The sequence below is a fragment of the Ailuropoda melanoleuca genome, chromosome 4 (genome assembly GCF_002007445.2).
Source record: "Ailuropoda melanoleuca isolate Jingjing chromosome 4, ASM200744v2, whole genome shotgun sequence".
NCBI classification, from domain to species: domain Eukaryota; kingdom Metazoa; phylum Chordata; class Mammalia; order Carnivora; family Ursidae; genus Ailuropoda; species Ailuropoda melanoleuca.
This window is the reverse complement of record NC_048221.1, coordinates 70,087,160-70,112,690: the sequence shown is the minus strand read 5'-3', so window position 1 is coordinate 70,112,690 and position 25,531 is coordinate 70,087,160. Positions and strand designations below refer to the sequence as shown.

At 40.1% G+C, this 25,531-nt stretch overlaps 1 protein-coding gene across 5 annotated transcripts in view; it reads right to left on the bottom strand.

Annotated features, from left to right (window-relative positions):
• Positions 1-25,531, bottom strand: part of PLEKHH2 (pleckstrin homology, MyTH4 and FERM domain containing H2) — a 108,396-nt gene that overhangs the window by 46,550 nt on the left and 36,315 nt on the right. For 4 of the 5 annotated variants that reach the window (XR_004624856.1, XM_034659063.1, XM_034659065.1 and 1 more), the window contains exons 7-16: positions 21,793-21,978; positions 19,086-20,047; positions 16,218-16,293; positions 14,861-14,955; positions 13,794-13,938; positions 12,073-12,215; positions 11,851-11,961; positions 11,599-11,685; positions 9,831-9,989; positions 295-375 (exon numbers count right to left, since the gene is read on the bottom strand). Coding sequence is in view for 4 of the 5 variants with exons in the window: in XM_034659063.1 (XP_034514954.1) it covers positions 295-375; positions 9,831-9,989; positions 11,599-11,685; positions 11,851-11,961; positions 12,073-12,215; positions 13,794-13,938; positions 14,861-14,955; positions 16,218-16,293; positions 19,086-20,047; positions 21,793-21,978 (2,045 nt within the window). In the remaining variant the exon portion in view is untranslated. The remainder of the gene's footprint in view (positions 1-294; positions 376-9,830; positions 9,990-11,598; positions 11,686-11,850; positions 11,962-12,072; positions 12,216-13,793; positions 13,939-14,860; positions 14,956-16,217; positions 16,294-19,085; positions 20,048-21,792; positions 21,979-25,531) is intronic. The other variant, XM_034659064.1, reaches the window with a different exon arrangement.

The following is a 25,531-nucleotide window of genomic DNA, read 5'->3' as shown; positions in this document are numbered from 1 at the left end:
CCCTTCCTTCAACCTTACCTAGTCTGTCAGAACCTGAGCAAACACGAGAAATTGACGGCTGGGAGTAGGGAAGACTTCTCTCTTTTAAGATCAAGATGCATTACTTAAAAGTTGCTAAGACTTCTAATTAAGAATCAAGACCCCTGTAGGTATGTGATTACCTCAGTAGTACATTTTATGCAAGATTTCAACCTTATCAAAACTTCTAAGGTTTTAGCTAGCAGTGAAAGAGAACACCCTAGCCACAACCAACAAAAAATTTCTCTGATTAGCTTATTAAAAATACATACGTACCTTATCTTCTTGACTACGAAAATAGTATAATGTTTTTCCTATAAGTGTACACCAGACTCTCTTGGAGTAGCCATGCTTTACCTGAAATCATATTGCAAAGAATTATAAATGTAGCTCAGAACTCGGACACCTTGAAGTATAGCATATGCACCCTACCTGAAACTCTGTAAGTATCCAGTTTGCTCATGGTATAACTAGACTGTCCAAACACGGTTTAACATTGACCTGTTTTAGCAGTACCAGGGCACATCTGGCTTTGGTGCTCACCATTTAACACTTAAAAAATGTTTGCTGTATGTCAAGGAGTGTGGGTAGGGCTGAGAATTGGGAGACGGATTAAACAAGATGCCTATTTTACAAGTAAGCGTATTTCATAATTTCCGTATTTCTTAGATTTTCAATAACCTTGTGGCTCTCTGGGTTACCCCCCTAACAATGTTAGAAATGAGAAGATTAAAACCTAAAAAATTTTAGTGCTTTCCCATATGTTAAAGATTCACTCATTCAAAACATTTGGAGCCTTCTCCAGAAGGATTCACACAAAATAAGAAAATAATATTAAAATCTGTAACTATATACTGAATACTGCCTATATGTCAGGAACAGTGAGTGGGACAGAATTTGAAACTAGCTCTTGACTTTTTTTTTTTTTTAAAGATTTTATTTATTTATTTGACAGAGATAGAGACAGCCAGTGAGAGAGGGAACCACAAGCAGGGGGAGTGGGAGAGGAAGAAGCAGGCTCACAGCAGAGGAGCCTGATGTGGGTCAATCCCATAACGCCGGGATCACGCCCTGAGCCGAAGGCAGACGCTTAACCGCTGTGCCACCCAGGCGCCCCTAGCTCTTGACTTTGAATAGTCAGAGATTGCTCTAGAGTCTGGGAACAGGGATATGAACAAGACACGGGCTCCTTCCACAAGGCGCTCATAACCTTGCAGGGAAGACAATGAAACCGGCAAGTATGCAATATACCATCAAGGACACAAAAAGTTTACATTCATATCTGTTTCACGTGGAAGACATTTAATCAAAATTTTTACTGAATATTGTAGGTTTTTCATGATTTGGTGGCTTTATGAAGATCCTTGCTGTGAGTTCCTCCCTGTCCCCGTCCTGCCCAGGTACAGGCATTGATCTTTGCCAGACAGTCCCAGCCACACTGTCAAGCCTAGAAAAACACCAAGAACTCCATTCTTGCCAGTGGGTAAGATTCACAATAAGCCCTGGTGTTCCAGACCTAGAATGTGGCATGCAGGGTTGCACTTACCCTATAATCCTACTTCCCTGGCAGCCCTGCCAAGCCTTGAGGCTCGATCCTCTCCAGCAAGAGAGTGGGCTTCAAACTGGAGGTGCCCACCTCCTAGAAACCAAGACACTGGCCAGTAAAACTAAAGCCTGACATGCTGTTGTCGCGCTTGCCCATGGTGATAAGTATTAAGGAGAAAACTAATGCAGAAGAGAAGGAAGCAGTTGGGGAGAGGGGAGGGGGTGTGTTTCACAGTTCACAAGAAGGGGCTCGGGAAGGCCTCACTGACATCGAGTCAGGCCCTGAAGGACGTGGATGAGCCATGCAGTCATCTGAGGGAAGAACACTCCGGACAAAGGGGGTAAGAGTGAAGGCCCGGAGACGGTGTGTCTGAGACCGAGCAGTGAGGGGACAGATGGGGTCACTGGGGAAGGGATATGAGGGGAGAGGGTGCGAGGCACACATGTTTTGCATCCCTTGGGATGACCTACATTGAAATGGCCTGTTCTGATAGTAATGCACTGAGAAGAAGAAAAATAACTGCCACAATAGATTTTATAGGAGGAAGGTCACTACAGTAGAAAAGGCCTGGTTTTTGAGGTCAAAGGGACCAATACTTAAATTCGAGTTCTGCCTCATGCTAGATGGAGGTCCTCAGGTGACTAACTTAACCTCTCAGCCTTTGTGTCTATAATGTGGCATTATATCTTACTGGGCTGATGGGATAACCAAGGGAGAACACGTAAATAAAGGAAAATAGTAGTTACTCAATAAATGCTTCCTTCCTCACTATGAATAAGGAGAAATAAAACGCATGTCATTTAAACCCACACACGCAGCCAGACTTTGGGCTTTCAAAGCTGTGGTTTAAGCAAACACCACCATCTAACAGTTTAATGGATTTAGAATTCTGCTTGAGCAAAAACAAAAAACGTTTCACTTGGCAAGACATGTTTCAGTTTAATTAAATTTAGAAACATATATTTACAGATAAATATCCTGGAAGTTTTAAATAGTTTGTGTCACCCAGGTTTGTTTTGCTTTTGTTTTTGTTTTTTTCCTTTCTTCTTCTTTTAAACAAAATCCAGAAAGGCCTCTCACCAAAACTGGAATATAATGCATCTGGCTCTAGAGAGCATACTTTTGAAATGATTTATCTTTAAAATAGAACGATGTGTACCTTTGAAGAACTATAAGTTAACAAAGACCTTTGCCAATTCACTGTAAAAGTTGTTTTAAAAGCACAGTCTGTCTTTACGTGTACATCGGATTATATTACGATTTCTCAAAACTCTGACTTATTCTGGAAAATTCACAATAAAGCAAATGATGCTAGAAGAAGCCTCATAAAAATTTAAAGGCAACCTCAAATCCCAGGGCTTTGGCGAATGAAATAATTCAAAGAATCGCTTTTTACCTTGAATCCTTAAGAAAGGTCTTGCCTCTTGGTTCTGTCTGAAACTCTGAAGACACGGTGTAACAGACCCTAACGATTAACCTCTGTCATCACACAAAATACGAGCTCCCACGGTCGTCCCTCCTCTCCTAAATTCTCATGCCTGTAGCCTTCCCCACCACAATCCTGCCACCCAGCCTTGCTGACTTCCACAGTTGGGTGAAAGTCTTGTGAGAATAACAGCCAGCATTTGGGAAGTGTTTATGATGTGCCAGGCAGTGTTCTAAAGCACATATGCTTAAGGATTCATTTCACCCTCCCAACATCCTGTGAGGCTGGCAGTATGATTAAGCCTCCACTTTACAGATGAGGACAGTAAGGCACAGAGCCTGCAAGTCGCCTACTCCAGGTCATGCAAGGGCAAGTGGCAGAGCCAGCACTTGCACCCATGCTCGTGCCCTAGCCCCTGCTCCACTGCCTCCCTACATCCTTAACTCACAGTTTCTTGCTCTCTCGCTTTCCTTTCCAATAACCTTTGTTGTCCCTCCATGTTTGCCATCCATCCCCTCCACCACACCCTCAACTGTTTTTCTTCCCTGGAAACTGCTCCACTTCTGGAAATTGACATTCTATTCTCTGATCTCAACCTTCTCCCCATCCTTCTCTTCTTACTCACACCATTCCTGTTCTTTGACCTCATTCCAAACGGTAAGTTCCCTGGTTCTTCCATTTTATTCCAGTTTATCAGTTCTCTCCTGGCCTCTCTTCCTTCCCTACCAACCTTGGGTCCTGAATTTGGTCACAAAACAACTCTTGCTCCAAGGCCTGGGACTGTGTCACATCCTCTGCTTCTAACACTCAGAAAATTTCATCTCTGTTTGCTTTTAGGACATCCAGTGAAGAGTGTGGGAAGAGGGAGGGAAGGTAATGAGGCGTTTTCAGACGTAACATTAGCCATAGTTAATACTTAAAATTGGGTGATAAATACATGAGGGTTCATTCTTTTTTTTTTTTTTTAAGATTTCATTTATTTATTTGAGAGAGAGAGCATGCGTGTGTGAGAGAGAAAGAGAGCACAAGGAGGGGGGAGGGGCAGAGGGAGAAGCAGGCTCTCCGCTGAGCAGGGAGCCCGATACAGAGCATCATGACCTGAGCTGAAAGCAGACACTTAGCCACCTGAGCCACCCAGGCACCAGAGGGTTCATTCTATTATTTGTTCTACTTTCACATGTTTGAAAATGCCCATAAGCTAACATTTATTTTAAATCATCATCTTGATAGGCATGTATAAAGCAAGTAAAATGTTCATTGGAGAACCTAGGTGGTGGGAATATGGGTGTTCACTATAAAATAGTCTCCCAACTTCTCTGCATATTTGGAAATTTACATAATAAAATGTTGAAAAAAATGACTATTCTCACATCACTACAATGTAAATTCTCTGCTCCTATTTCTGGGCATCTGAAGATGTGAGAGAAAAATAACCAATATGAACTCAAATCACTAAAGTCAGGTGGACCCTGATAACACTTATCAATCTTTCTATCTGCCCTTGAGCATTTCCCATGTCCCTGATTATTCTTAGTCCGTTCCCTCATTCTTACTAAATAATTTTGTCTTGTGGAGTAATCTTCATCAAGAAAACTGAGGCTATCAGATGTGATCTCACTCAGTGTCCCACAAACTTAGATATTTATCTGTCCTCCCTGTCCTGCCAGCCTGGCCCTTCAATCATGCTAACCCCCCACGCCCACTCACCATGCTGTTCCACCATGCCCAACCCCCACCCCCACCCACCATGCCTGCCCACCCACTTTGAGCTTTGCTCTCCATTTCCCACTTCACCTCTCTCCTGGCTTCTTCCTCTCAGTTTGCAAACTCAAGATATGCCCTTTCCATCCTAAAAATGCTTCTCCTGACACCATATTCCCTTCAGCTTCATTCCTTCTAACGTGCTGGACCGTGCAGACAGTCCTCCAAACTCAAATACTGCACTTATTTCATTTCCTCTTTATCTTTCAACATAGTGCAATATGCCTTCCTTGCTGAGCACTCCACAGCATCTGATGCTGCAGACCACTCCCTCCTGGTCGCACACTCCACTCCCCAGCCCCCGTGACTTTGCTTTCCAGGGTCTCACATCTCCTTTGTGTGTTCTCAACTTCTGCAAAACCCAGTGTGCTAGCAGCAGTCTCTGCTCTTCCACAACTCATGGGTGACTTCTCTCACTGTCACGAATTCAATCACTACGTACGTACTGAGGATTCCCCAAATCCGTCTCTCCAACCCAGCCCCCTCCTCTGATGTAGCCTGGTGTTTCTAGTGCCTGCTGGACTTCTTAATTTTTTTTTAAATTTATTTATTCGACAGAGATAGAGACAGCCAGCGAGAGAGGGAACACAGCAGGGGAAGTGGGAGAGGAAGANTAATTTATTTATTCGACAGAGATAGAGACAGCCAGCGAGAGAGGGAACACAGCAGGGGAAGTGGGAGAGGAGGAAGCAGGCTCATAGCAGAGGAGCCTGATGTGGGACTTGATCCCATAATGCCAGGATCACGCCCTGAGCCAAAGGCAGACGCTTAACCGCTGTGCCACCCAGGTGCCCCTGGACTTCTTAATTTTTAACTCGAAGTTCTTAAAATTAGCATGGTCCAAAAAAGCCTTTGAATCATCCTAAAACTGCTCCTCCTCCCTGAGCTCACTTTTCATTTATTTTATTTTATTTATTTTTTATTTTTTTTAAAGATTTTATTTATTTATTTGACAGAAGGAGACTGCCAGCGAGAGAGGGAACACAAGCAAGGGGTGTGGGAGAGGAAGAAGCAGGCTCATAGCGGAGGAGCCTGATGTGGGACTCGATCCCAGAACGCTGGGATCACGCCCTGAGCCGAAGGCAGCCGCTTAACGAATGCGCCACCCAGGCGCCCCTATTTTATTTTATAAAAATTTTTAAGTAGACTCCAAACCCAGCATGGAGCCCAACATAGGGCTCAAACGCATGACTGTGAGATCAAGACCTGAGCTGAGATCAAGAGTCGGGACACTTAACCTAAGTGACTGCGCCACCCTGAGCTCTCTTATCTTTCACCCAGCCAATCTTGTCTTTCTCACTTCCTGACCCCGAACTCAACCAATCTAACCAAAGATTTTAGGTCCTACCATTATTTAAATGCACCCTCTTCTCTCTTTCTCTATGACCAGTTCAGAGTCTCATGCTCCTCACAAGAACCACTTCTGCTAACTGTTGTTAGAAGCCCCAGCTCGCCTCGGGCAAATCCACCTTCCTCTCAGCACAGTGATCTGTTCTGTTTTGTTTTTTTAAGATTTTATTTGTTTATTCGACAGAGATAGAGACAGCCAGCGAGAGAGGGAATACAAGCAGGGGAGTGGGAGAGGAAGAAGCAGGCTCATAGCGGAGGAGCCTGATGTGGGACTCGATCCCAGAAAGCTGGGATCACGCCCTGAGCCAAAGGCAGACGCTTAACGACTGAGCCACCCAGGCGTCCCCAGCAGAGTGATCTGTTAACAAAAGGAATGTGCCCCTGCTCCTGTTCCCAACCTGAAGGGTTCCACACCACCTTCAGGGTGAAGAATAAAGTCTTTAACAAGACAGAAAAAAAGCCCTCCGTGATCAGGACCCTACAGCTTTTTCTCCAAAAGACTTGTTTCCAGGAGAGGTGGTACTGCTTTGAGACACTCTGTCTTTGTTCTCCCTGTCTCCTAGCCTGGGAAACCTTCCTTGCCCATTTCCATTTGGTGTAACTATGCCTTCTCCTCCCTGAAGACTCAGCACAAACGAATCTTCTCTCAGAACTTGTTCCTGATCCCACAGCCTAAATTAGATTACTCTGTGACCTTACCATGCATCTCATAATTGCACTTGGTACATATCATTATAATATGCTATTTCCCTTTCTTGCCCAATAGATTATGAGGTTCTCTGAGGGATGGGGCAGTGGCCTATTTATCTTGAAGTCCTGCAGCCCATTGCCTGGCACATGGTCACTGCTCAATAAATTTTTGTTTTAAATAAATGACTTTTTAAGCATTAAAACACAAGTTGCAAGAGTGAATGAATATCCAGAATCAAATTAGTCAAGTTCTTAATATCTACCTACATATTTCTGTACTTAATAACAATGTGACAACTTGAAAAAACCTCCTCCCCTCCAAAGTATTCAAGTGCCATTCTACAGTATCTTAAATTGTAGCCTGAATGTGAGCTCAGAACAAGTCACTCAGAAGCACTGAGGGACGTTTTTCTCTTCTAAGGCTCTGAGGGTGAAAATATGGGGGTGGACATGAAAAATGGTAGGAAGGAAACCTAATAAGCATCCTGTCTATAAACCCAAATGGTTTAGTCATCTGATAATCACATCTACTTATCTTCATTTAAATGCAGTTGTGAGATGGGAGGCAGGGAATAGCAGAAATGTAATGTGCAGGAAGTGACAATGGCATGTGGATAAAGTAAAAACAACCAAACAAACAGACTGTGGGAGAAGTAACAAGCCCTTAGCTGCAGGATCACATTAAAGTCTAAGGGTTTGATACACATGGTCCTTGAAATCAGAGGACAACTAGTTATTACGAATTATAGTAAGAATATGATTTAAAGTAGCACTGTGTTCACTGGAAAATATATATTTGCATAATACCAGGGAGTTTCTATGTCATTGGTGAAAAAAACATTTTCATGGTAATGTAGCATTTTGGAAGAAACATAGCACAATTTGTTGTGATGTTGAACGTATTGGTGAATTTTTTCTCTTACTTTTGGTGCAGCTGGTCAATCTGTAAACGTTACTGAGAAGCACCCATCTACGTTCCCACATTATCGCTAAGTATAAATTACATGGTGACATAGCTTGTCTAAATCAAAATTTTTAACTTCTTACTTAAACAAAACACATGAATGATGAGTGATTAATTAGAGGTTATTTCTGTGTGTAATACTTTATGTGTAAATATTTTATTGTATTTTTCTTAAAGTCACCAATAGGATTTTTTAAATTTAAAAATAATATTTATTTTAGCATAAATCAATTCTTTCTCATTCTAAAAAAGTTAGAAAACAGAATTAAGCAAGAATAAAATCAGAGGGGCGCCTGGGTGGCACAGCGGTTAAGCGTCTGCCTTCGGCTCAGGGCGTGATCCCGGCGTTGTGGGATCGAGCCCCACATCAGGCTCTTCTGCTATGAGCCTGCTTCTTCCTCTCCCACTCCCCCTGCTTGTGTTCTCTCTCGCTGGCTGTCTCTATCTCTGTCAAATAAATAAATAAAATCTTTAAAAAAAAAAAAAAGAATAAAATCAGAGCTACAATATATCTTGGTATAGTTCATATTCAGACATTTTTCTATACATATATATAACAAAATGGGATAATAATATAATCCGCCTGTCTATTTTATCAACTAACAATACATCATAACATATTTCTATAGCACTAAATATTCTTTTATAATATTTAAAATGGCTGCCTAGTAAAGCATTATCTGATTATATATACTTGTTTAAACTATCCCCTACTCTACATTTAAGTGGATGCCAATTTTTCTTCACTATAAACTGTGCCATGCAAGTAATCTTTCTGGGGCAACTGAAATGTTCTATATCTTGATAGAATGATAGTAAATATTTGTCAAAACTCATCAAACTCTATACTTAAAAACTGCATTTATTTATTTATTTATTTTTATGTGGACTCCATACCCAGCGTGGAGCCCAATGCGGGGCTTGAACTCACGACCCTGAGATCAAGATACGAGCTGAGATCTAAAGTCAGTTGCTTAGCTCACTGAGGTACCTGGGTGCCCCATGATCTGCATTTTAGTGTATGTTAATTATACCTCATTTTTTATTTTTTATTTATTTATTTTTTTAAAAGATTTTTTAATTTCTTTATTCGACAGAGATAGAGACAGCCAGCGAGAGAGGGAACACAAGCAGGGCGAGTGGGAGAGAAAGAAGCAGCCCCATAGAGGAAGAGCCTGATGTGGGGCTCGATCCCATAATGCCGGGATCACGCCCCGAGCCGAAGGCAGACGCCCAACCGCTGTGCCACCCAGGCGCCCCTATACCTCATTTTTTAAAAATAGGAAGAAAACAAACCATGCTGTGATGGACATTCTTACACTTAACTAAGACCATTTCCCAAGTATAAATTTCTTGAACTGAGATTGCTGGATGAAAAGGTCTGTATAAACATTTTTAAACATTTAATATTCACTCATTTCTTCATTCAAAAACATTCACTGAAATAACACTTTGGTCAAGATACTGCCAGATTGCCATCTTCTTTTTTTCTTTTTCCATATCACCTCTAAAGTAATATGCTCACTAGCAGATTTCTTAATTTGTGTCAATACTGTGTTTTATAATTTAAAAAAAAATCTTCCCTTTGACCAGATTATTTTTTTAAGTAGGCTCCATGCCCAGCGTGGAGCCCAACATGGGGCTTGAACTCATGACCCTGAGATCAAGACCTGTGCTGAAATCAGGAGTCAGACACTGAACCAACTGAGCTACCCAGGCACCCCTGGACCAGATTTTTAAAAATATCATTTGTATTTCTTATGTCTACCAGCTCTACTTCTTTCCCATTATGTCCTTTGTTCCTTTTGCCTCACTGATATTTATCTTTCACTTAATGATTAGGAAAAGCTTGTTTTTCACATGTTTCAAATATTTTCCCAAGCTTTTCAACCGTCTTTTAAAAATTCTGGTTAGGGAATTTTTGATGGTAAGAACATTTGGTATCCTAAGTAAAACACCCTTCCCACCCAAGATAATACAAATATTCAATACATATATTCTCTGACACCCACTTAGGATCAGTGGGGCTAACTCCCTCGTTGCCTAGGACACTGCTATGTACGTAAAGGTCCTACCTTGGTGAGCAATCCCTTCACCGTTGGTTTGCCCTCAGGCTGCAGAAAAAGTGGGTTGGCAGCTTGTACTCGGAGAACATTCTGTAACACTTTAATCCATTCTTCCAATATATTGGGAGAATCTGCAGTCAGATAGTATGTGTGTTTTTCAGTGGTCAACTAGAATGGGATGAGAAAGAGACAGGAAAGGAAACTCTGAAGATTTCAGATTATTAGCATTTCCCTGTCTATACTTAAAACATCATTAATTAGCATAGAACCAAACATGCCATACCTTGAATCCTAGGTGCTAAATAAATGACTCTGTAAATAATTTAGAGTAGTTTAACTACTTTGTGAGAATTACAATAATTAACTTGGTGTTAAAACAGTTTTTTTCACTTCAGTTTACTTTAAAATTTTTCAGAGTATTCAGCCTTTGAGTCATGATTTTTTATCTTGTTTACTCATCACCTTTTCTTTTTCTCCCTGAATGCACTACAGGTTCCTGGCTGCTGAAGTGAGCAGCAGCATGACTGGAGATTAGAATAAAATATTTTTAGCAAATAAAGAGGAGTTATTTGTTATAGAAATGAAGAAATCAATTATAAATAAAATCAGAAGACCTTGCTTAGAAGAAGAGAAATTCTTACAACATGTGATCAGATATTAGGAACTCACAATTTTTCAGTCTTAAATTAACCACATTTCAAAAATTCCAAGCATTTCAGAAGCTTGTAGATAAGTCTTTTTTTTTTTTTTAAGATTTTATTTATTTATTTTAGAGAGTGAGAGAGAGGGAGAGAAAGAAAGGAAGAGAGAGAATATGCGGAGGGGGAGAGGGAGAAGAGAATCTCAAGCTGACTCCACACTGTGCTCAGAGCCCGACGTGGGGCTCAATCCCAGGACCCTGAGATCATGACCTGAGTTGAAACCAAGAGCTGGCTGCTTAAGTGACTGTGCCCACCAGGCGCCCCACTTACAGATGATTCTTACCCGCCATGCTTCAAGATGAAACTTTCCCTGATTCTCCCTTCTACATTTTTGGGCAGTTCTCAGTTATTATCTCCTTAAAACACTGATAATGAGCCTTATTCCATTCTCCAAAGAAGCAAGATGAGAAAATAATAATTTCTGCAGGCCTTTCAGAAATAAAGTGTCTGAATTTAAATTGTATATACCAAACTATCTCAAGAGTGTGTGTTTTAAATTTAACAGGTCTAGCAAGACTTGCCTTATTGTGTGGGTTAATGGACAGCAGCTATGCCTAGGGTGTGACTTGGTGAGAAGTAGGACAGCCTTCTCCTCCCCAATAGCTTTCCCACTTAGGGGCTATAGCAGCTGAAGTTCACAGAAGAAATGCCATTTTCTGGTTTTATATCAAAATGCAAGCTCTCCTGAATTTAGTAGTACAGCAAACTAATAATATCTTATCGGGAATTCATTTCTCAGATAAGCCTTCCCTAAAATAGCTAGACAGTTTGAGAGCTGAGAGTAGCTGGGAGATCAAGAATAGGGAAAGAAGAGTGTGTGGGATAAAGGGCAAAGGAAGCACTGTGGTCAGTTACTCAACACAAACCTAGCTTATGGTATATTTTTAACTGAAAAGGCCTGGGGTTTCACACGTTTTTGAGACATCATACTTCACACAAAGTGAATAAAGAAACACCGAATCATCCAATCTCCTCTCTGTTAGCTTGGCTAATTAAGAATCGAGTTTTGCATGATACAAAGAAGAAAAAGTAGGGGGGGAAAGAAGGTTAAAAAAAAAAAAAACAACCCTACCTACCTGAACTGTTTGTTTGTTATCGCCTCTTAAAATACCACAGGATGCACTGAGTTCAATGTGGCCCTGGGGTTTTCTAATTACATCACTCTGTAGGAAAGGAAGAAAACCGAAGGTAAAGTGATTGATTACCTGTAACAGTAATAGTAAGAAATGCTTTGTATAATTAATTGCATTACAGGGAAGAAAATCAATCAGGAGTTGGATTTATAGTTGGAGGAATTCAGTTCTAAAGAGCAAGCACTGCCCACTCACCGGAGATTTATAGTAGAGTAATTCACCACCTTTAAGAACAAACCACCTCCTCTTCCAAGTCTTGACTTTACCACTCATTTTTAATAAATAGCCAGATTTTTCCAGTGGTTCCTAAATCAAAAAGAAATTTTAAAAATTTAAGTTGCCTTTTGGAGGCTCAAACTGACAAGATTCATTAATATTTTATTTCTTTTTTTTTTTTAAACCTGATTCAATGTTTACATTTACATTTTTCCCGTTATCACTGGATGAGGAACAAGTTTTAGGGAGCTTCTGCTCTGGCTGCGAGGATTCTGTGTCTGTGGAGTAAGCATCTGGGGGAATGGCATAATCACTTTCAGAAGCCACTGAAGAGAGAGATACACCTAGACGAATAAAGAAATAAATGAAGTCAATATTTAATACTCAGGTGGTCCAAATGCCAGCTATGAGTTTTCCTAAGGAATACAGCTGCTATTCCCAAATCATAAGCCTTCCTAGACTAGATTTACTCTCATACCTTTTGCCATAAAGAACTTTAAAAGCAGAAAACAGAACTAAAGGGTAAGGATTACCATGCAAACCCCCAAGGAAGTCACAGAAACATAAATACGTTGGTATGATTTCAAGCACAGCAAATTTTACATAAGCTATGCAAAATATATACACATATATAAGATATATACAAGGATACTAAAGTATCTTTTATTAAGGATTAAAAACATGTATTTATATATTGATATATATAGGCAAACAAATGTTTGATTTTAATTTATCAAGATTTGTACAATCACATTTTATTTTTTAAAAAGATTTTATTTATTCATTTTGACAGAGAGAGAGTGAGCACAAGCAGGGGGAACGGGAGAAGGAGAAGCAGACTCTTCACCAAGCAGACGCAATCCCAGGACCCCAGGATCATGACCTGAGCCGAACGCAGATGCTTAACCTACTGGGCCACCCAGGCGCCCCTACAATCACATTTTAAACCACTTAGTTTTTGTAATTACTTTAAAGGTACTTCACATCAAAAAGAACTTCATAATTTCAGCAGTATTTTTCATATAAGTTGAATACTACCAGTTTATAAACTTTAAAATCTTTTTGTAAAAGAGAAATAATAAGACTTAAAGATAAAAAACAGACTATTTCATTTGCCAGCAGCTACAAAGTAAAATTCAAGGGAACATTTTCACGATAATTCACTTGTCTTTTTTAGAAAATGACTTGCAAGTTGCAAGCCATATTTGCAGGGTCCCTACAATTGGAGATTTTCAATATAATAAAATCAAGGACTTACATCACTATTCATTGCACTATCTGGCAATTTTAAAAAGTGTTTATTAACATTTAAGGGACTTGTTAGGGGTTCCATGGAACATGGTTTGAAAACCAACAGAGAACGCTGCATTAAAGGCTTTTGTAAAATACAGGCGTCATTTTGTGTGATTATGTCTGTCACCTCTACCTATGCCAAAAATTTCTTTAAAATCCACTAAAAATCATAGACATGCCCAAAGTAAATTTTTGTTGATTTTCACCTTAATATCAGATTAACCACCAAGTTTTTAGGTGTATTTACTGCCACTTAGCAGAGTAACAAATTTACCTGAAATAAGACTATCCCATAAATTATCCAAAATGTTACATACTAACTATAAAAGAGAAACCTTGTTTTGGCCAATTATTTTACTCTATTCCCATAACAAAGTGATCTCTCTCTTACAGATAAGAAAAGATTAAAAAAATAAAAAGATCTTACGGCTTGGGGTGGAATCACAGAAAGAAGTAAGAAGAGAATTAGGACCAGAATATAAGCATCTTAGCCCTGTATAACTCTCTTTTCACTTCGGTTCAAAGCAAGTACTGTGATTGTTTTAAAAAGTCCTATTATGGAGATAAAATTCCTATTAAATAGCCTGAATTACATGGAGTTGTCTTGTACGCCTGAGACTTTCCCTCACCTCGTTTCATGGCTCTGGGGCTGCCTGGTCCGCTCCGACTGCGCGTGTCCGACTCTGAAGTCCGGGAGCTGGATCTGGAACTATCTTCTTCCTCTGACCCAGAGGAGTCATCCAGGAACGGGCTGCTGCTTATTTGCGTTGCCTTCTAAAGAAAAGCACAACAGCCTATATGTGTCCGTCTCTAAAGTCACCTTGCTTTTGGGGTTGATCCCAGGGGCTCCATGCCAGGATCTGGAGACCATGACCTGAGCCGAAGGCAGACGTTTAACCAACTGAACCACCCAGGCGCCCCTCACTTCTCTTTTTAGATATGAAATGTTTTACCAGAAGTCATGGAATAAGATTTTTTTTTTAAGGAATACAAGAATACGGGGCGCCTGCGTGGCTCAGTCATTAAGCGTCTGCCTTCGGCTCAGGGCGTGATCCTGGAGTCCTAGGATCGAGCCCCACATCAGGCTCCTCTGCTGGGAGCCTGCTTCTTCCTCTCCCACTCCCCCTGCCTGTGTTCCATCTCTCGCTGGCTGTCCCTCTCTCTGTCAAATAAATAAAATCTTTAAAAAAAAAAAAAAGGAATACAAGAATATACTTGGGCATTTTCGAAGTCATGTTGTTAAATCCCAAATGCTCATTAGCAAGGCATTTGTCAAATATAAGAGATTCTTGAAAACATAAGGCCATTAATACTTGACAATACTTATTTTAATTAAGTACTTCAAGCAAGGGAGGGGAACCCTGGCAGTGACAGAAAAATCTTTCCAAATTAGAAATCTTTGCTACATCATTAATAATGATATTTCTTTTAAACATTTAACCACCATAGAGGGGGTGGAAAAGCACATGGAGTATAACAAAAATGCGCCCAGACCTCTAACACTCTGAGAAGCATAAATATCTTCCCTCGAACTTTCCATTTCTTCTTTTTTTTATGATATATTAGTGTGAATGTCTATAACTCCCTATAAGGGAAAGTCTGTGTAAAACGTCAAGAATGGAATCTGGAGCTTGAATAGTTTTCTCGATCCACCATGAAGACAGCCACGTGCTTAGCAGTAACAGTAATGACTTACCCCCTTCAAAGTTGTATACACCGGGGTTGTGATATTCTTGTATATCAGAGAGGTATAGAGTCCTGATGTGGTATAGGACAGCAGAGCAACGGAATCTGAAACAGAAACCAAAGGGATTTAAAAAAAAAACTTCTCTCTAGCACTTAGGTCTATTTCTTATGGATGCGAGCTAGCAAAATTTCCAATTAAAGAGAAGTTGGATTAACACACACGACTGTTCTATCATCTACGGAAGAAGGACACGCTCTCTTCCACGGCTCACATGTGCTACTTCCGCAACCAGACTGTAAGTGCTCTGAGAGTAAGGATCATAGCTTTTACTTCTTTGGTAGGCACGACTCTCCAGCTCAGGCTGGGCAGAAATAGCACAAGCACCTGCTGATTAGCAAGCACTACCCTCTGAAGATATTCTCCAATTGTTCATCGCCCTATTAGTGATACGGTGTTAAAACACCGGCATGCTGAAGACTTTATCAGGTGAACCTCATGCTGAAAGCTGAGAATCTAACTTCCTGAATGGTAAGAACAGAAGATTGCTTAGAAGAAAGAGAACATCAATGGTTGCCTCTAAGGTCTGGATTAGTGTGGGATAGGGAGGGGGTTAGGAGAAGGAACCACAGGAAAATTTCTCTTTTTATTCCAGACAGTTTGTTGTTGTTTGGTTTTACTTTCTATAATAGGGATGCATTTGCTTCTTCAAAATTTCCTTGAAGAAAGGAAGAAGGAATGTGTTTTAAACTCTGGAAAAAGGGACACAGAGACTGATATTTTTGCAGTTTGAAGTAGCTGAAACTCCACAGCTTCTTGTAAAAACAAAAAGAGGTACTTTCTACATCAGAGTTGAACATAGATGGATGTGCCCTTTTATTGGGTAACAATGAATTTCAACTTTAAAATGTAAATTGGCAACCTCAGAAATCATCTTCTGAAAGTTTTACATAATTCCATCTATCCCAATGACTTCAGACATTTAGGAAGTTGTTGGCTAGTGAAATGGCAATACAAATGACTTACTTTTTAAACATGTTTTATTGTAGTAAGAAATACATAACATAAAATTTACCACCTTAACCATTTCTAAGTGTGCAGTTCAGTTAGTGTTAATTATATGCACACTGCTGTGAATCAGGTCTCAGGAACTCTTTTATCTTGCAAATCTGAAACTCACCCATTAAGCAATGATTCCTTCTCACTCCCACCACCCAGCCCCTAGTCACCACCATTCCACTTTCAGTTTCTATGAATTTGGGCTCATAGAAGTGGAATCGTACAGTATTTATCTGTTCGTGACTGGCTTATTTCCTTTAGCATTACATCCTCTATGTTCATCCACATTGTAGCATGCAAAATCACTTACTTTTATTAACATTCTCCATATTGAAGGCCTCAGACATTCGAATACCTGATTTGGCTACAGCATAAATCCTGCTCTCCTAATGTAAAAGAGAGATTTAAGCTGGATGTTTAAAGCAAAGAAATGATTACTTTCAATACACATGTTTTTCATTTGTTCTTCATTTAATATACACCAGAGCGGAGCATTATTATAAAACTGTCATCAGTGCCAACTCAAATATGCCACCGTGAACAGTACTGCAGACGTTTTCCATCCATTAGTCATTCCGTTATGTATCTTTGTTCCCAAGTTTTTGCTTGGTATTTTAAGTTCTTTTGAAGAGATAGGAAAAAAGTAAGAGAAAACTTATTCATAATCACTGACTATGCGTAAATACCACATTTAGTATTCTACCATTCTAGAACACGGTTAAAGGGAAAAAAAAAAAAACCCAGAAAACTTTGAATGGCTGTCACATGAGGTTAGAAACCATTCACAATCATTGACTACACATAAATATTACCTTTTATATCCTACTATTCTAGAATATGGTGAAAGAAAGAAAAATCTGGAAGTCAGAAGTCACAGCTAGAGTAGCATTAAGTGCTATCATCTCCTTATTTTAATGTACATTTTAATGAAGTAGAAGGAACACCCAAGGTCAAATAAAAAACGAATTTGAGAATGGCAACAGAATTTTTAATATTATCTTATTCCAAAAGCACGTTATTTTCCTTTCTCTTCTTTGAGAGAAATCTCTGAAATGGGTACTGGAAAGGTTATTAGCCCTGCCCTCTGTCAGAAAACGGATTCCAGGTTGTTTTTAAGGCATAATCACCATGTCCTGAATTCTGCATCTAACCTGGACACGGTCTCTGGGACCAGGGCATAGCAGGTGTCTAAGGCAGTCCTCTTCAGGACTGTGCCAGCCAGTGGCCTGCTAGGTAACGGGCATGAGATCCCGAACTGTCTGAGACACTGGTTTGGAGAGTGGCTGAGTGAATGAATCAGATGCGGTTTTTTTGAGAATGTGATTGTGAGATACGCACACAGACGAACAGCAGGGTCGGTAGAACAGGAAGATGTCAACACAGGGCAGTAAGCAGATGAGAGGCAGCTGGAAGCACGACAGAGTGGAGGAGAGAGTTAGCAGTAGTGAGACCAGCAGATTCACTGCAGACAGGAGAGGTCAAGCTAAGCCACTGGTCAGGCGGTGGGTGTCACCTTTTTCTAAGGAGTTGACTGTTAGAGGTGCTGCTGAATCCTCACGTTTTCCCCACTACAATGACTATTGTATTTTGAAAGATATTCCAGTTCAGTAAGGATGGGCTATGCCTTCAAATAAACTCTTAAAAATCCTTAAAATAAACTTTCATAAATTGAGGTAACTGGAATACATCTCTTTTCCTTGAAACCTGGAAATACCTAACAAACACCAGAATAAAACCTCAAACTTGGCCAGCCTGCTAGAAGGCTTTTGAAAAGCACTACTACTTTTTTGGGATTGAATAGCTTCAGAAGACAAATTGAAGAGAGAAAGGCAAAAGAGTAGGAAAATGATTTGCCAAATAAAGCGAACTTGAAAAGCCTAACCCAAATCTCTGAAAATCTCAACATAATAAAAGAAGCAAAAACTTCAAATCCTCACTGCCTCAAGGATAACATAATTGAAATTCCAGAGATTCACATGCCAATTATGTCTACTTTTTTGTGCTATCCAGAATTTAATAATGAACTACAGATGGTTTCATGTAGGCACTGCAAAGAAATGTTCTTTTGAAGTAAATAAGACCAGAATTTAGAAGGTCTGAATTTACAGTAGGAAACGCGGCTGCCTTAATTTGCTTAAAATCATATTGGTCACTGAATAAAAAATAATAATCGTAGAACATGACCCCCAAACCCCAAAAATCCTGCAACCCAGAAGCTTCCCTGGAGGCCAAAGGTTAAACTATGTCAATATGTGAAGGAAAAGTTAAATCTATACAAGACAGATAATTTCATTTTGTTTCAAATATAAGGATAACTTTTTAAATCTAGTGATACAGGAATTTCTATAAAGAATCACACAATGATGGGTTAACTATTGTATTAATGGTCAGTGTTTTCAATGGAAGAAATTTCAATCTACTCTAGATACACAGGAAGATGCTTTTGGTTAAGGCAATGGATTTATAAGCACATGAAGAGTAAAATTAAATTTCTCTTAAAGTAAATGATTAAATTCAAAAGCTGATGACCTCTAATAGAGTTAAGTGTCCTGGTTCCGAATTTGCCCAAAGTATTACACAAGTAGGAGGAACCCTTCTTCCCCACCCCTAATGTTTCCTTGCATGGGGAGGGAACTCCAGTAACATTCTGGATCCCTCTCCAACCATTCATTTCTCTCCCCCAAGGAGGAGGAATGGCTTAATACGACTGGAAGGCTTAGAAGGAAAAACTGGACAGGCACCTATCTCCTTTCTCTTGAGAAGTGATGGCTCAGGAAACACCGTTTGTTCTTTCTCTGGGCTGTAAGCTCCTTTGGAGGGGTAAGCCTCTCCTGAGGAAGCCTCTGGAGGCCCAGTGCTACCTGGGACTGGGTTTATAAATCAAGAGAATTCCAAGTTCAGTATCAGCAACCTCATCTGCCCATCAATTCTCTAAAATCAGTTTCTCAGTAAAAAAGGTAATATTTTGATCTCCCACCTGTCTTCACCTTTTCTTATTTCTCAATTGATTCACAACTAGTGGGAAAAGAGAAGGGGAAATGGTATTCTGAAAACTGAGATGTTTCAGAGCAATCTGGATTCGAAAGGAAACAGGAAAAGAAGTATAGTAAAACCTGAAAATGGGTGTTAAAAACCAGCATGCACGCATCACACACAGCAATACAGCAATATCATTTACCCAAGAGGGAAAGCGGTGCAGGGGCGGGGTGGGTGGTTTGCCGCATGCTGGCTTCTTGGCGGAGTCACAGGGCTCCTGGTCATCAGAGCACGGGGATTCCAGGGAGTCATAGGAAAACAATCCGTCGTCACAACTGGTGTCCATATTCTCTAAAATTTCTGTACTGTCGTCATCAACTAGATCGAGGTCTGTTTCCTGAGGTCTGAGCGGTCGTATCATGCTTATGGCATTTCTGTTTGTACCAAACATCCTATCGGAACTTAACTGTGGCTGGCTTACGTGCCGTTTGGCTAGTGCCACACTTATGCTGAACACGTTAGGAATCCTTAACTTTGGGGGCAGCAGGTTGGACGAAGGCACTAATTGTGTGCCTTTCCCAGGGAGTGAGTTAGGATGCTTGGGAGTCAGAGCTGGGGTCAAAATGGGGCTGGGGGTGTTGGTCTCACTCGACGATGATGAATAATCCAGTCTCTGAGACTGAAATTTTTTATTCAGTTCATCTGACGAGCTATCATGCTCCTTTTTACTTGATTCAGAGTTTCCCTTTATGAGAGGGCATTTCTGAGCTTTCCACTGCGCCTCCTGTTGCCAAGAATACAGCTTCTTGTGCTCTGGTCTCTTTATGCCAAAAGTCTCTTCTTCGAATATAGAACTGCTGTCATCAGATGCTGTCAGGTACGCCTCGCTGCCCATTCTGCTACACTGGACCCCTTCCTCTGACGTGTGACTGGAAAGAGTGGACGTGTACCTGCACTTGGACCTTCCTTTGCTCCCATCTTCCTCATCAGAACTCCAGTCACTCCCTGGAGCCCCAGAATTCTGGGATGTACCACCGTCTGTTGCAAAGCTCGGTCTTGTTTTCCGATTCTGTTCCGAGACACAAGGGGTTTGATGCAACATTCTCTGACCCCGGTTGTTTTCCTGAATTTGGTTTTCGCCTGACTTTTCCGGAATTTCCATTTCTAGAAAAGTATACATCATATCAGCACGTTGCCTTTGATAATGTAATCTTTCTGTACATTTAGCTTTATGAAACTATATTGTAAAAACTGTAATTTTCATATGACTAAAGTTAATTTACATTACCCTTTTTTAGTTGTATGTCTAGTTTAAACCCAACTTTGAAAACTGTAAGCTTTAAGATAAAATATGAGGCCTAACACTTTAATAGAAGAGATCGAAATTAAACTGCTTTTTACAAAGAAACATGCTGGGGAAAAGGAAACAGACAATGGTTTAAAAATGAAAGAAGCAAAATGTGAAACAGGGCAGCTCTGACTATCAAAGAAAGCAGCCACCAAAGGATACCACTAATTCTATTTTAAAGCAAAGCAGAACAGCCTTTTTTTTAAATTTCAAAATTATCATAAGAAATTTTAACATAATAAATATAAAGCTATAGTTTAAAAAAAAAACAAACTTTGTTCCCAAGCTTCAATACTTGAAATATGCAAAACCACGAAGAAACAAACACAGAAAAGCCTTCCTCACTCTACTTTTGGTGTATTCATATCTCCAAATGTGTTTTTATATCAAGAATAATGTTCTTTAACAATGTCTTTCGATGTGGCTTATTTTTGTTTTTAATATACTTAATAGAATGTACCATCAGCTTCATAAACAGCGAACTAAACATTTGTACAATTTATAAAGAGTACAAGAGAAATTTTTAAAAACATAGATATGACCTTCATAACAAGGAACTAGAGGCTGAACAAACACACTCGATGATTTGGTATCAGGCAATTTGTTAATTTGCAAGTGGGCGAGAGCTTCAGGACAGGCAACCTCGGCTGTACCAAGTTATACTCAACTGACTATTAGAAAGTGGAAGGGAAATTAAAACGACTTTTCAAAAAAGAAAAACAAAATTGCCAGTAACAGCATAAAAGCAAGTAGCAAAGGAGAATTCCGACTGGAAAAACATTATGCAGTTTTCAGGATTTCAAAACCAAGTAAAGAGACAGCTTTTAGGGCTATGGTTTTTCTTCTTTGAAGGAAGGAAGTGGGAGCTGAAAACAGAGACGATGCAAATTCAAGCCTTTCTAAAATATTTGGGCAAAGTCACACTACAGGTGGCAAAGCCAGCAGCTGCATAACAGAGCAAAATTTAAAGGGGCTTTAGGAATAAAAAAAGCATAGAAATCTGCGCACAGGTCCAGGACTTAAACATCTATGCAAATATTTTCCTCTTTGAAGCAAAACGGAAAAGAGAAAATCAAAGCAAATATTTTCCTCTTTGAAGCAAAATGGGAAAGGGAAAATCAAAGCACTTACTAAATTGTCCCCTGGTGTTCTTTTTCTTTATAAGTTTGTTATGCCATATTTAACTTCGTATTTAATAGCAGGTAATTTTTAAATATTTTAAGTAAATAATAAAAGTTCAGAGTTCTTATGTGAAACTCAGCTAAAACATGTACCTTGTAGGTACAGCCGTGAACTTTTTAATTTTAAATCTCACTGCTACCTACCACAGGAAAAAGTATCAAGGGGGGAAAATCAGTCTCTTCTACGCATCCTTGTCAAAGACTCCCCAAAAAAACCACACAAGATAACCTGTTACACAAATTAAAGGCTGGATTGCTCTTCAAAAATATTTTCATAAAACATCAACTAGTCAAGAAAAAAAAAACAAGGAAAATTAAACTATATTTGGATGAATCCTTTTTAAAAAACGTCAGAGTAAATTCCTCTAGTCCATAAATACCTTCTATGTCTTTTTCCTCAGTGAACTCGGGTTCTTTAGATGATATCTTGCTCATTTCCTCAGATTTTACTACTTGAGGAGGACTCCTTGCTCGGGATAAAAAGCACCCAAAGGTCAAACTGCTTAGGCGTTGGCCTTCTGAAAGCTTTGGTGTGGAGATAGTGGATGACTTCTTCCCTTGAGCTTCTGCAAGATCATTAATCAAAATCAAGATCTGAATTTTTTATAACAGTTTATTAAACACAGAACCAAAGCATAAAAATCTGGACAAATCACTCCTTATGCCAGAAAAAAGCCTGAATTATTTATGTCTAGTAATATAGACCCCTCAATGTCTAGCATCACATGCTAATGTTTAAATGTTTATATATTTTGAACATTCTAAATATTTTTTAACCGTAGAGAGAATATCTAATCCCTTTGGAAGTAGTTCTTAAACAAAAACAAAACCACAAACAAATAAAAGGCAGATTGCAGATAAGGAAAGGGTTATAGTTTCTTGCAAAATCGTGGTACTGGTAAATAGTCAAGAACTGGTAAAAATTTGATTGGGCAGTAATGCTACTACCGGTGAGGGAAGAGGGACTGAAGACCTGGTTGCCAAGACAACCAAAGGAAATTCAGATCATCATTGGGGCAAATATCACATGATCACTGTAATAACTTTTGCTATCTTAGTTTTCAGTTTGCTTCTCCCAAAAGAGCAGATGGAGGGGCTTGATCTATGATGACCACAATACTGAGGGCCTTCATCACTTCTTTAGAGAACAAAAAGGGGAGGGGACAGTTTCCAGATAGAGAATTTAGATTGCTCAAGGAGTGATTAATCATAGGTTTAATCCACCTTCTAGGAGTTGTAACATCCCTCCTTGCAAGATTAAAAGCATGGAGAGAGGCGCATGGGTGGTGCAGTCAGCTAAGTGTCCAACTCTTATTTTGGCTCAGGTCATAATCTCAGAGTCCTGGGAACGAGCCCCACATCAGGCAGACTTAAGGAGTCGGCTTCAGATTCTCTCTCCCCTCTCCCTTTGCCCCCTCCACGCTCTCTCTCTCTCTAAAATAAATAAAATCTTCAAAAGCATAGAGATCCTAGTGATAGTAAGAAAAGTTGCCCCCCAAAATTAAATTTTTTTATAAGATTTTATTTTTATTTATTCGAGATAGAGACAGCCAGCGAGAGAGGGAACACAAGCAGGGGGAGTGGGAGAGGAAGAAGCAGGCTCACAGCGGAGGAGCCTGATGTGGGGCTCGATCCCAGAACTCCGGGATCACGCCCTGAGCCGAAGGCAGACGCTTAACCGCTGTGCCACCCAGGCGCCACCCAAAATTAAATTCTTAATTAACTCTGGGAGAACACCAAAAGGATAAATTAAATAGCTGATAACTGAGTGGAACATAAGAAAAATATCTTTATATATTATATTCCCTTAGGTGTATCTTTCTTTTATTATTTTCATGTTGATTATCTCTCACAGAACTAATCCACAGTATTTTAATAATCATAGATATGCATATACATTTTTAAAGTACTATATTATACCTACATAACTGTATCTATTCTTCTCCAGTCCAAGTCTAGGCTCCAAGGATTCATACCTCTTAGTCTACAAGGCCTAAGAGACTGCCAGTGAAGACTAGAATTTCAAGTTAAGAATATCAAATAAAATAACAGCCTTGTTGGGGCGCCTGGGTGGCACAGAGGTTAAGCGTCTGCCTTCAGCTCAGGGCGTGATCCTGGCGTTATGGGATCGAGCCCCACGTCAGGCTCCTCCACTATGAGCCTGCTTCTTCCTCTCCCACTCCCCCTGCTTGTGTTCCCTCTCTCGCTGGCTGTCTCTCTGTCTGTCGAATAAATAAAATCTTTAAAAAAAAAAAAATAACAGCCTTGTAAGAGCTGGGCTTAGTACGTTCAATCTATGTCAGTGATTCCATATGTAAATATGGAATTCCAGATCAACTATGTGGATACCAATTTCCCATCATATAGTTGGAGGAATGTGTGATATACGAACTACATACGTTGGTCTTCATCCATGGTTCCGGGCACACGGCTCCTAAAACCCTTGGAATTTCCTAAGTGGTAAGAGCGATAAAAGTATCTTTTGTTTTCATAACAAGCTTTTCAACCACATCTGCGTTTACATTGATGAGGTGATTTTTGGAAAGCCCCTAGACAGCCTCAGGATGGGGGCTGGTTGCCAGGGGAACAAACCATGTGATTAAGGATTGCGACTTCGGCTCATCTCCACCCTGTCTACCTCTGACCTCAGGGGAGGGGGGAGTTGAAAACTGACTTAATCACCAATGACCAATGATTTAGTCAGTCAAGCCTACATAATGAGGTTTCCATAAAAACCCAAAAGGATGGGCTTCCAGGTCAGTGAATGTATGGAGGTGCTGGGAAGGTGGTGTGCTTGGAGACAGCACAGAAGCTCTGTGCCCCTTCTCTATACCTCACCCTCTGCGTCTGTTCCAACTTAGCTGCTCCTGAGTTATATCCTCACTAATAAACCAGTAATCTAGTAAGTAAACTGTTTGCCTGAGTTCTGTGAGCTGCTCAAGCAGGTTATCAAACCTGGGGAGGGTCATGGGAACCTCTGATTTACAGCCAGTGGGCCAGAAGCAAGGTTGAGAACTGATACTTACAATTGTGTTTGAAGTGGTGTACGAAGGGGGGGTGGTTAGTTTTGTGGAACCAAGCCTGTAACCTGTGGGATCTGACGCTAACTTCAAGTAGATAATGTCAGAATTGAGTTAAATTTGAAGGATAACCAGTCGGTGTCCTCTGGGAACTGGAGAATTGCTTTGTGTGGGAAAATCTCACACACATCTGGTGTCAGAAGTATTGAGGGAAAAGGAAAACAGAAGCCTTTTCATTTACAAAATGACAGCAATAAGTATGAACATGCAGTAGACAAAATGCTTTCATATGTCTTAAAAATCAACAAACTCCCATGAAACCAGGAAGGCACTACTACCATTACCATTTTCTTTCTTTCTTTTTTTTTTTTTTAAAGATTTTATTTATTTATTTGACAGAGAGAGAGACAGCCAGCGAGAGAGGGAACACAAGCAGGGGGAGTGGGAGAGGAAGAAGCAGGCTCACAGCGGAGGAGCCTGATGTGGGGCTCGATCCCACAACGCCGGATCACGCCCTGAGCTGAAGGCAGACGCTTAACCGCTGTGCCACCCAGGCGCCCCTACCATTACCATTTTCTTGATGTAAAAAAAAAAAAAATCCACAATATAACACAGTTAAATCATAAGGCATTAAAGCTGACTTCAAAGTCCATGCACTTGCTATGGTGCCAGCATTTTGTGAACCCCAGGGCTTTGTGGGAATGCCACAGTGGGTGTAAGAAGAGGCATGGGTAAAGCTCAGTCTACAGGGCTCTGGGCCCATCACCCAACACCCCTTTCACCTGTTTTATCTCTTGAGCTTCTACAGAAAAAGATGCTGTTTTAAAAAGGAGTTCTGTTTCTAAATAAGTTTGAAAACTACTTTAGTAGGCCAGGATCTAATAACCCTGTGGGTTCACCTTGTCTTCAGCTCAATGTGCACTTGTGTGGCGCTCACCAGAACAATATATTAAGTAAATCTCTATCTAACTCTACCACCCATCCTTAGGCTTTGATGCTGAAAAGAAAGAAAGTAACCCTAAGCACTGGAAAATGCAAAGAGTTTATTATTCATATTATAAAATTCTGCTGAAAATATTCAGGCTGTAAGAATTTCAGT